The sequence below is a fragment of the Dermacentor albipictus genome, chromosome 5 (genome assembly GCF_038994185.2).
Source record: "Dermacentor albipictus isolate Rhodes 1998 colony chromosome 5, USDA_Dalb.pri_finalv2, whole genome shotgun sequence".
Classification (NCBI taxonomy): Eukaryota; Metazoa; Arthropoda; class Arachnida; order Ixodida; family Ixodidae; genus Dermacentor; species Dermacentor albipictus.
In genome coordinates this window covers 120134078-120146167 of record NC_091825.1, presented here as the reverse complement: position 1 = coordinate 120146167, position 12090 = coordinate 120134078, and the positions used below count along the sequence as shown (strand labels likewise).

Here is a 12090-nt window from a genome sequence, read left to right as displayed (position 1 = left end):
AAAAATGTCGAACAATGAGAGGCTAACATCTTCGCTGTAAAAAAGCTCAATGCAAGGTAGCTATAGCCAGACTTCCATCGAATGGACGGTGTTTCTTTATGCCTTGGTTTGCAGTCACCATTTTTCAGTTTGCTGTATGTGTTGCATTTCTAATGCATTAGATGGAACTGAAGATGACTTTCTATGGGCCACAGGCAACAAAAAAGAGGTGTCGTTGGACTCCGATAGTGACTAGCAACTAAGATTCAGCTGTGCACATGTCTATTTGTGCGTGGTAGAATCGGCACCAAGTTAATTTTATGGACATCTGGGCAGTTTTATAACTGCACATTACAATTGGGGGTGCAGTAGAATCGTGCAAATACAGTAAGTGGGCGAAGTACCCGCAAGGCGTAACCACGCCAACGCAACAGTCGGTCGTAGACCATGATAGAACTAAAGAGTGCGCATGTGTGCACAAACTGATTTCAGTCCACTGGAGCCCTTTAACGTGCACATCAATCTAAGTACACATATGTCCTTACATTTCGATCCCACTGAAATGCCGTGGCTGGGAGTCAAACCCGGGACCATGTGCACAGCAGTGGAAAGCCCATAGCCACTGAGCCACCCCCAGCAAGTGCATCAACAAACCCTACTACTCAGGTTCCACAAACCTCGACCGAACAAAAATAACAACAATTTTGTTTTTACAGTTCAACTCTATCTAGCACCTAATTAGTTCTAACGAAATTATGGATCTAGAAGAAAAAGAAAAAGATAAAGCACTTCTGCACAATGAAGCCCATAGAGCTACATTAAAGATACACTAAAAAAAACACAAAGTCAATTCAGAGTGATTAGTGTGTATTCTATCAAAGCTCGGTTTTCGTTAATTTTGCGGCAATAGGTCAATTTTGCAAAAGAAAATGAAGTAAGAGTACCATTTCTTCAAATTTCACGCCGGAACCAGTAGCACCAGGTGTCAGTGCCACATCACAAATTTTAAAGTTCTTTCGCATTTGGTTCATTTCTGTTTTTAAACTTGCCAACTTTAACATACTTGTGAATATCATTTTATATTAATTGTGCAAATGGCTGTCCATTATTCGAAAAGTATTTGATGCTAAATTTGATTTGGTCTCAAGAACCACTATTCGCAAACCCTTAAAATTTACAAATACTTCTGCATCCTTAATACTAAGCCTCTTGTTACTGTAAAAGTGGCTTTTCTGGTATTGTAGAAGGAACATTACAAATAATACAGCTTAAGTTTGGTTTTCTTCAGTGCCCCTTGCACAGGGCAAACTTGGACATCCAACAAAAAGGAGCAGCAAATCAAGTGCACAAAACGGCTGTTCATGTGTAAGCTCACTTGGACTTGTCGGTTAGCGAGTTGTTCACTTTGTCGAGGTTGAGCTCGATTTCCTCCAACCTTGACGTCTCTCGCTGGTGCGTGCTGACGCTGAGGTCCAGTTCCGATTTGGCAATCTCGTACTACAGTGGGAGGAGGAGGGGGAGGGTTGAGTGGGGAAACAAGGACAGTTGTGCAACAATTAGTGCAAAGAAAACTAATGATGGTGCCACAACACAGAACAGAGGAAGGAGCACAAGGGCGCAGTGCTGCGAGTTGATATTTTGGAGGACACAAAGTAGGACCCCTCACATATGAGAAATTAAATGTCAACACGGTTCTTCAGAAGTTTGTGCAGCACAAGTAGACACGGTGTAGAAGAACACAAACGCTGAAAACGGACACTGACTTCCATATGTTTACTTAGGAATTGTCAAACCAACTTTGCATGCATACAGACTTACGGTCAAAGCAACAATTCACATGTAAATTAGACCATTCTGAAAGTGCATTATTGACTTCCCTATTTTTTGCATTAAATAGAGGTCCGAAGCATCCAAACCCCCACTCCCCAAAAATACTGACAACTGCCAAGAGTGCCCTAAACGATTTATTAATACTAGTAGTAATTTGTACAACACAGTTTGCATCACGGTACCTGGAGGTGGATGTGTCGTACATTGGCTCGCTACGTTCCTGCAATTACTGTGGCTGCCATACACAATTTTGGTCTGTGTCATGACATTACAATAACGGCACCTGGTCCAGAATTTTGAGGCCAGCTTTAGTATCAAGTTAAATTACCTCATAAGTGCTTCCAAACTTTCATACTTGTGAAGTGTTATCCTTTTTCATGCGAAAGCATGTGAGAGATTTCAAACTTGGCCAATCGTAAGTACTCCGCTAGGCCCCGCTGGAGATTTTCGCTTTATGCTGTAACTTGTGAAGCATCATGCAAGGGGCATTAAGATGCATGCAGCTTGAAATGCATAGACTCTTCGATAGTGAAAAAGTGGTGATGCACTTTCGATAGACTTCTAGCAAATTATTCATGAATTAAATATCAAAGAGTGCCTAGCCCAGGGTCAGGCAATCCTACGACAAGGTTTAGGTCCCAAGCATAGTACTACTTTCACTGTCAAGCACTTACCTGTGACTTCTTTTCGCTCACTCCTTTTTGAAGGCCAAGGAGTTCTTGCTCATGGACTGCCTTCTGCTCTTGAAGTTCATCGGTCTGTGTCTTGAGAGATTCCATGACCTAGAGCAAAAATTCGATTGTAAACTACTGCAACGTTTAAACACCAAGTCCTAGCTACAAAATTATGCCTATATTCAACCGTGAACTTAAAGATAAGAAACTAAACTACTGCTATGCAAAATGAAAACCTAGCATATAAAGGAATTCATCTGAAACACACCTCATGCGAACATTTAAACAACTTAGTCAAACCTCAACCCAACAAACATGGACATAGGAAATCACCTGATATGAAAAGGCAAATATATAAAATTTCGTTGGTCATGCTTTATTTCAAGAAGTATTCCGCAGCTATATAACGAAACCTAATATGCAAGGTTCAAGAAGACAATTTCGGTCACACGAAAGTGAACATTATTTGTTCATTCACAGATTAATATGTATATGCATTCTGTTAGCAAGAAATGTCATATACTCGGCTTAAGCAACTTGAAACGGCACACTCTGGGCATGTGTGCGTATCTTCGCCAGCAGCTTGACTTTGCTGGCCCACAACTGGCGAGCCAACGTGCCGATCGTGTGGGATCACACTGACCGCTTTGCTGCAGCCAGTGTGATGGTGCAAAGTGCGTTTGGGATTAACTGTGATGCAAAATGAATTTGTGAGCATTGTTAATGTTATTGTTAATTGACAAGAGAACCTCTGCTGGCCAGTTGGAGATGCCATGCTTGTATTTATTTCAGATAAACCTGATCGCAAGTTTTACACTTAGAATGAATATCGGAACTAACGAAGGCATTTTCCTGTTGGACACTACTGTTATAACGAGCTTTAGTTCTGAATGGCAACACGTGTGGGTCGTACAAGAGTGTTACAGTGGCTGACGCCCACCTCAGCAAGCTTGGCTTCAGCTTCAACCTTTTCCTTTTCCAGCTTCTCTTTCTTTGCTTGCAGTTTTTCAATGTCCTTCTGCAGCTTTTCCGGCTGCTTCTTCAGGTCTTGAACCTGAAGCAAACAAATTTGTTTGCATAAATTGAAGATGAGAGGTCTTGACAAAAAACGGCATGGTGCCCATGTAATGCAAAATGACAGTACAAGTATTCTACGTTAAGCGACTTACAAGTGCTGCAATAAAAAGCTTCAATGATGCATGCAAGATGCTGCTGGGGGTTAGAATCAACAAAGGATCAGTTCCACACATAATCAGAATTTTCACTGCAGAATGACTGAAAGATAGGCAAGTTGGCACGAATTCGTGATTATGGCTGGGCAGCACGACTTAATACGGCAGAGACATTGAAAGAGCATGGGAGTAACTCAGGCAAATAACTGCATGCAACTGCTTTCAAATTTTTCATAAAAGCAACTCTGTGAAATTATTGGCGTGTATGAAGAAGAGCTTCAAAATAAACTTCCTTTACCATCACCCAGTTCTTCAATTTTCACTGGTACTCCCTGTTCAAATATGATGTGGCTTCACAGCAATGCAGAGCCAGGAAGCTGCGCTGCAAAGCATGACCAATACCACACCTTCATGCTTGAAATTTCTTGGTGCAGCTTATATGTGTCCAAATATGGTGTCACACTATTCATGTCACACTATTCACGCCGTGTTGTTATTGTCCCACGCTGGCTATCAATGCTCGTGCAGTGTGATCCCTTCCTTATCCTTGAGCTTCGCACTGCCATTAATCGAGAATTGTTCCTTACAAAATGCTTTTACAGAAGTCCACTGCAAGACAAAGTGCTCTCCTAAAGATATCTAGTTTCACCTGGACTCAACAATGTAGGAAAGTTCACAATAACGCGCACTCCATTTTAGTAAGGGTGCAAGGATCTGCAGAGAAAACATCATATAAAGGCAAGCAAGTCAAGTCTTACTGATACCATAATTTCAATAAATTTTTAAGCACATTTTCCCTTTTTGCTGACCAGCCAAAGCCAACGTCAGAAAAAAAAAAAAAACTGCGAGGGGATAGAGTTAACATTCATGTTAACAATGCAGCCACTGATTGCACTTTTTTCTCTCTCACCCCTCTCTCTTTTTGGGCTTCTTTCTCTCTAACAAGGTCATCAATTAAGAGAGTTTGTGATTTACCATCCTGAAGAAACGGCACTAATGCTGTTTTTCAATAAAAGTTGTGGGCATTATATAAACCAATTGCGCATGTTTAATTGCTTGCCAAAAGACGCGAGTAAGGCGGACGCTCCTTGCACGGTTTTCTCGCGTGGGAAGGCCAGGCAGCTTCCCGCAACCAGTGCGATGCCCCCCTTTGTGCCCCGCCTTTGTTTGCCTTTCTTCCTTGAGGCCCCGTAAGTGTTTTTTAGAGACAATCTCTCCCTTTCCCCTCTCCAGCCACAGGACAGTTCAGATGTTTGTACAAATATGAAAAAGTTACAATGCCCACGGTCTCCACTTTCCATTCATCCAACAATAAATAAACAAACACCAGAAAGGGGCTGCAGTAATTTGTCTGAATCTGCTCGAGTGGAATAGAATAAAGCCTAAAATTCAATTACTTATTATACAAACAGATAAACATACACTTGTCCATGTCTGAACCAGAAGATGCCTGCAAACATACCAATAACCTTACGCAGAAAACACAAGATTAGATTCACCACCTTGTCTGAACAGACGTGCTAGCAAGAATATCGAACACTGGAACGAATGCCCTTTCATCAGCCATATTTGGCTATGTTGCTATGCGCTGAGAAGACAAAAAGTTTGAACCAACCAATTGTTCAAGAAACGCAACTCCAAAAGGCATTGAAAACATATACGGTTTTACAGCCTCTGGTACCATGGTACAGCATGGTGAGAGCTGTACTCCACTTCTCTATAATAAAACACTTTCTTTACACACTCCCTTTTTTATACTGTTATAATGTCGCGGTACAACGCGGACAGAAGACAGGGAGACATTCTTCAAGATCAACAGGAAAACCTGTTCAAAAACAAACGGAACCCCCAGAGGCACGTCTTCTTCATCCTCGCCCAAATCTCAGCCACCCACTTAGACGGAGTCCGTTAATGCCCCCATCGCCATCGTCTTCTGCATAGAATACACGCGTCAATATGTGCAGCAAACATGGTAAGGGTTCCCAGCAAGGCAAGGTGCTCAGGAGTTTCGAGACGCAGACAGAAAGCAGACAAGGTTGGTACCAAGGGCACCACAGACAGATACTGACTGTAGAGCAAGAGAGCATACCTTTTCCTTAGCTGCCTCCAGATTTTTTTCCAGCTCCTTTCCTTTCTGCTTCGTGTGCTTGATGGTCTCCCTGCACTGCAAGTCCCGGCGCTCGAGTTCAGCGTACTCCTGCTTCTTGGCGTCCACCTCCTTCTCTTTCTTCTCGCACTCCCTGGAGAAAGTGGCCCACACTCATTCCTTGCAACACACGGCATCTTGCCAAATGCAGACTTTGCTGGCACTGTTAGCATGGTTATTATTATCATCATCGTGATCATTGGTTCAACTCTTTAATGGTGGCACATATAAATACCCCCCAAAATTTTTTATTTTCTATTAAATGTGCAAAACACATTGAGAATAAGCATAATCAATGAAAATGTTAAAAACCATTTAGCGTAAGCTTTTTCAGCAACAGGTGCGAAATACCAGGCAGAAAACTGGAAGTGAACGTTGCCCTAAGCCACATAACACAGTTTTGAATTTGTACAGACAGCTCTTCTCATATGTGAACCATAGGTGTACATTACATTTGCTTTGCATCACGTGTTTGACAACACTGCAGCCGGACACTTTGCATCGGTCTGTCTCGTCTGAGAGTACTTTTGAAAGAAAGCCTGTTGCATGCCAAACTTCTTTCTCATCCTGTGTTTCTGTTCTAGTCCAACAAATTACACTTGATGCCTGTCATCCAGTGGTGGCCAAAGACATTTAGCCAGAACCTTCGTGCCCAATACAGAAACTAAACTGGTATGTTGCCTGAAGGCAACAGTCGTCAATAAGGGGTTAATGTATGTTTACTGAAGGACAAAGGCCTCTCCTGGTGATCTCCAATTACCTTGCTTTGCACGAGCCAACGCAATCCTATAACTGCAAATTTCTAAGTTCATGACATCACAAAACCCTCTGCCTCACTCAACTGCATTTCCGTTCTCAAGGCATCAATTCTGTTACTCTAATACAGCTGAAACTCGATTTAATGAAGTAATGACCAGACTCAAATTATTTTGTTATATCAAGAAGTTTGTAAAATCGAAAAAAATAATCTTGTGGTTCTTTGAAACCTAAAGCTGTTACGTAGGGACACGCAAAAGCTACCGCGACATTGTATTTGCTGCTAATCCAGCCATCTGTCGCATAAACCATGAAATAATGAAAGTGTGCAAATCAATGCAGCCACATTGTAGAGAATTTGCTTAAACCAGGTTCGTTATATTCGGGTTCAACTGTATCCCATTCTCATGTACACAATACCTACTTGAGGGCCTTCTTGAGCTCGGCCTGCTGCGCTTTTTGTGCCTGCTGCTGTGTATCGAGCTCTTTCTTGAGCTCGACCATCTGCGCCTGGGCCTCTTTGACTTGTTTGTCAGCCTCGGCTTCCTGCATCTTTTCGTTCCGTCTGCAGAGGTAGAAAATGAAGTGATCTTGAGACTACGTTCTATATCTGAAAGTCGCTCAGCACAGGTAACAGATATACATGCATACAGACACGAGAAACATACAGAGACATTGGAAGGAAAGACTTTCAAAGTTTGTTAGTTTGGAAAGACCAAGCAATGTTCTCAATGAACTTGAAACGACTGCATTGCCATTGCTATATGGTAGACGTTACATGGTCAATGCATTTCATGTATAAGTTACGGAACTCAATCTTATTGGTCAGATCAGATGGTGATTTACAGCTATTAACGGAGCAAAGGCATCGTTGGCTAATGAGTGGTGCTATGAATATGTTTAAGACCACACGCACGCTTGTGGACGTGTGCAAGCTCGTGTCCATGTGCCAACTCATGCGCAGATGGTGCAGCACAGCTCGTATGCGTCAGTGCGGAGCGATCCCGGTGATTAGCTCCTCTCTGTTATTGTGCACTCGGGCTGCCTCGCATTGGTGCGCCTGGCTTTGCCGCTACATCGTGGTACAAGCAATTCTCAGTAAGGAAAGTCTATGTCACGTATGAAAGTTCATTTTTTCTTTTTGCATTGATTTATTAACTCGAAAATAACAACAATGATGTTTATAAATTTCTAAGCATTCTTAAGCACGGTCAATAACTCAGAACAAAACAATGCATCTTTGTGTGCGTGTGTACGTACATGAATGTATGTTTATTTTTTTATGCTTTTTTTTATCCTCTAGCTGCCCTGTGCATATTTGTTGTATATTGCACTGGACCAGCCACTGGCCATCTTAGGCTGTCGGTCCAAATAGTCTTTATACATATACTTCTGATGTTCTTGAAAAATAAGGTTTCAGTTTCAGTTTCAGCATGTCTGCCAAAATGATGTGTGAGCCCACACTAGTGCGTGTCTCTTGTGGATACAAAAGCCGTTCCTCGCTAGGCAGGCATAAGGCACATAGAAGCGAGCTTGCATGCATCTGCAAGCCTACTTACAGTCTGGGCTTTATGGTCTGCACGATTGTGGAAAAATGTGTGGTTGAAAAGATCAAAATGATGATCTTAAAGACAAATTCTGCTTTGCGGGGCACTAAAACAGGAAATATATTGACGTATGCAGCCCCGCACTATTGCTTAACCCAAAGCTAATAACTATCTGCAAAGAAACTACATCATGAGCTGTCATACATTTAAAATTTTTAATACAAACACTGTCCAATGCCAAACACTTGAACATGGACAAGAAACTGTTGACTTATGATACACAAGTGCAAGTAGCACTGCTCTTTTATTGTAAGATAGTGAAGTACAAGAGGTGCATAGCGTCGTAGCATAAGTAGAGCTGCAGATAAATAATTGAGAGAGAAATAGAGAGAGACAGACAGACAGAGAGTGCAAGGACAGGAATAAATAATTGAGATTTCAATTCTTGAGATGTGCTGACAAAAGCTTGCAGATGACCCAACCACTGCGTGTTAACATAATTTTTCAACACGATAGCATGGGGAAAACTGTGATCTGTTGCATTCGAGAGATAAAGCTAAGTTCTAGTGACTGTACAAACAAGAAATTTGATTTAGGCCCTTGAATTGTTTACAAGAATTACAGAAAGTTGATAAATTACTTAAAAGAAAGAACACAAAATTTAAAACTCTATCATTGCACCAAAAACAGATATCGCAGTTCTGTAAACCACATCTGTTATAGCATCTCCAGCGGACAAATTTGATACATGAAGTTTAAACCTTACCTGAAGCTGTTACAATGCTCATGAGGATTTCGTAAAAGTCCTACCCGCAAATTAGTGCTGTATTTCGCAGCAATGTACAATACATGAATTTTGCGCACTTTAGATGTAGTACCTATATTAGGTGCAGTTTACAGAATTGCGATTTCGTTTTTTGACTGCCGAGTACTTTTGAAATTTTGCAATTTTCAACAATTTCTTTAAAAATTGACGGCATAAATAAAAAATCCACTCTCTACAGTTACTAGATTTTAACTTCTTTCAAATGCAACAAACCTCATAAAAACAGGTGTGGTAACTGTGCCCCCCCCCCCCCCCACCAAAAAAAAAAAAATTTCTCCAGTCCTATGCATTTAGATAGAAGCTCCCAAGCTAAATCCCCTCGATGAGCAAGCACAGTGATAAACATGCGTGAGCAGTTGGCTTAGTTAGTTTTCACTGGAAACCACAACAGCATCCACTGAACACACCTTACGTTAGCAACTCTCACAGGATGCGATGATGCAGTGCTTGCCTACACTTCATGCTGTAGTGTCAATACCTGGACAGATGCGTGCAGTACTAACCTGTAGAACTGGAAGAGCTGGTTCTCGATTACAGCAATGTCGTTTTCAAGCTTCAAGAACTCGACAGCTTCGTCGCGTGCTCCCTTTAGCTCCTCCATGTCTTTCTCCACCAGCTTGACACGGTTGAGCTGCCAATGTGCATATGACAGTAAATAAATGTGAAATTAGCCGTTTCAGAAAACGACAGATTCATGGTGTTGGAAGTCAAGACGAGACTGATGCCACAGTGCTAGAGTGCTAGCCATCTGTGCATACAAAGTGGAGCAATGGCTGTATCACGCATCGACAACTATGAATACCTATTGTGTTGTGCACAATAGCAGAAGGTACTGCAGAATTTCAACACATGTCGTACAAAGCGTTACAATCATAATAGAGGGTGTTGAAAATAGCCCATTTGGATTATGAATCACATTGATGATTCCAAGTTTTGTTTTCCTTTATTTTTAGAAACACATTTATGAGATTCTGTTGTGTATTATGGCAGATACCTGCCCTATCAACAAATTAATATCACTATGCAATTCCAATTAAACACACTGCATGCCATATTTATTTGATTTTAATGAGCCCTCAATAGCAATGGGCCTCATTTTCACAGGCAGAAATGAAAAATGCAACAGTCCGGAACATCTTATTTTCAGTGCTGCCCATGACATTTGCTACGGTGTTGTGAATGACATGAAAATGGAGGCACCCTAAACAAACATGGAAAGCAGGCACAAACATGTTGCAGCTCCTCAAGCTGCAGCTGACATGTGGATCGGTTTGTATTACAGTGATCTTGAATGCCAATGACATCTCATTATTGTAGTCTTGGTTTCGTACTCGATTTTAATGTGCATTCCACAAGTATGTACTCATTAGAATACAGAAAAAAAAAATGGGTGACCAAGTCACAACTGTGTCAAAGTTTGGGTTGTGTTATCAACACAATGTACCTTTTCTGTTCTTTCTTCTGAAAGTTTTTCAACGCGCTGATTTAGCAGCTCAATTGGCTCCTTGTAGCGAGAGCTACCAATGATGTCTTCAAGAAACTCCAGCATTCCTTGGTCATGCTCAGTCTGCCCCTTTGGCTTCATGAGCGCAATCTGCTCCACTTCTCCCTGAAATTAGAAGGAAGGTGCAGCATATGTTCAATACTGACAGTTGCATTTTCAGGCCTCCCAAGAACATGAGCAACGTTTCAGGCAGAATGTGCATTGCCATCTATTTCCAAGGTAAATTGGACAGTCATCTACTGAGAAGAAGCAACCAAAATGCATTTGCTTGCTGTGTCAGTGGATAGAAACACCAGTCAGACTTTCTGGACACAATTCATGTGCATAAGGTAACCTAACACGCAACCCCTGAATGCTATTGCACCATAAAGCTTATTCTATTGGATACAAGTTGCCAAGTATGTTTCTTAATGCCTTAAGGGCTGCTTTCTTCTTGAAAAACAAAAAAACAAAAACAAACTACCATAATGGCTCACTTTGTTGACATAATATGCTACCAGAAGTAGGTCTGGAAACAGTTCAAATAATCTGATTCAGTAAAAGCAATGATGCAATAACCTACTACCAGAGGTACTGTGAGAGTAGGGCCTGTCATAAGCCAGAAAACGACAAGATAAAGAAATCAATACCCCTTAGGGGTTAAGGATACTTGGAGGCTAGCACATGTAGGGACTCACAGAAGAGGAAAAAAACAAAGGTATATACCTGAAGAATTAGGAATCGATTGTGGTCAAGATCAATTCCAAAAGAGCGTAGAGTTTTTGTGGCCTCCTTGTATGTGCAACGACGGCCATTCACCGTGTAGTAGGATGAGTTGTCACGGTGAGCGGTCCTACCAACCACAAACTCAGAATTTGGAACCACCTCGAAGGTGTTTTCATCCTGCAGAAAAAAAGGGTAAAGAAAAAATAACAAAACAAGGTTAAGTATTCTTATGACCTGACAGCATGCATCAGTCAAATTACGAACTCAAAATGTAATCACACTCTGCAACTGCGAGCGACTTGGCTCGCGAATTATTGGAATGCTGTTTCAGTTAAGTACGATTTACACAGTATTCCACACTTCTGTGTCGTGAGCAAGGGTGCCAAATATTGTGGTTATTACAACTTTTCATACACAGTGCATTTCAACTGGTAGACAGAACATCGATGTAGTTATTGTGGTCAGGCACCCAGAGGGAGAGAGAGAGAGAGAGAGAGAGAGAGAGAGAGAGAGAGAGAGAGAAAATTGGCTCCAACTCAGTTTCCGAAAGCATTTTAGTGAGCAGTTCTAAGAAAATTCAGCCACGGCAACAAATAAGCTACGAATAACCCGAACTTGTCAAGTACAGCTCGCACTATTTCTGCAATGGGCTGGGAAAAAAAGACGCAGGTCAGTGCCATATATTTCAATTTTAATCTTTTTGATATCCCAAATCTTTGTCTGTGGGAGATACTGCGATGGATTGTTTTCAGATTACTTTCTGACTGCCTGCTGTTTTTTAATGTGGATCAACCTGCCAGTGCATAAATACTTTTGTGTTTTGCCACCACTGCAATATAACCAGCACAGCCAGGTCTCAAACTTATGACCTCTAAAACAGCAGGTGAATGCCTTATTTGCTGACTCATTGTGGAGCGCACAGAACATAACAGAAAAAAAGAAATACCCATG

General features: G+C 41.5%; 1 protein-coding gene across 2 annotated transcripts in view; it reads right to left on the bottom strand.

Moving 5' to 3' along the window:
• The window catches only part of glu (structural maintenance of chromosomes 4-like protein gluon), a 39090-nt gene that overhangs the window by 25396 nt on the left and 1604 nt on the right, over nt 1-12090 (bottom strand). For both annotated transcript variants that reach the window (XM_065449566.1, XM_065449567.1), the window contains exons 5-12: nt 11140-11316; nt 10375-10539; nt 9434-9561; nt 6982-7122; nt 5745-5895; nt 3424-3537; nt 2484-2591; nt 1355-1476 (exon numbers count right to left, since the gene is read on the bottom strand). In XM_065449566.1, the coding sequence (XP_065305638.1) occupies nt 1355-1476; nt 2484-2591; nt 3424-3537; nt 5745-5895; nt 6982-7122; nt 9434-9561; nt 10375-10539; nt 11140-11316 (1106 nt within the window). The remainder of the gene's footprint in view (nt 1-1354; nt 1477-2483; nt 2592-3423; nt 3538-5744; nt 5896-6981; nt 7123-9433; nt 9562-10374; nt 10540-11139; nt 11317-12090) is intronic.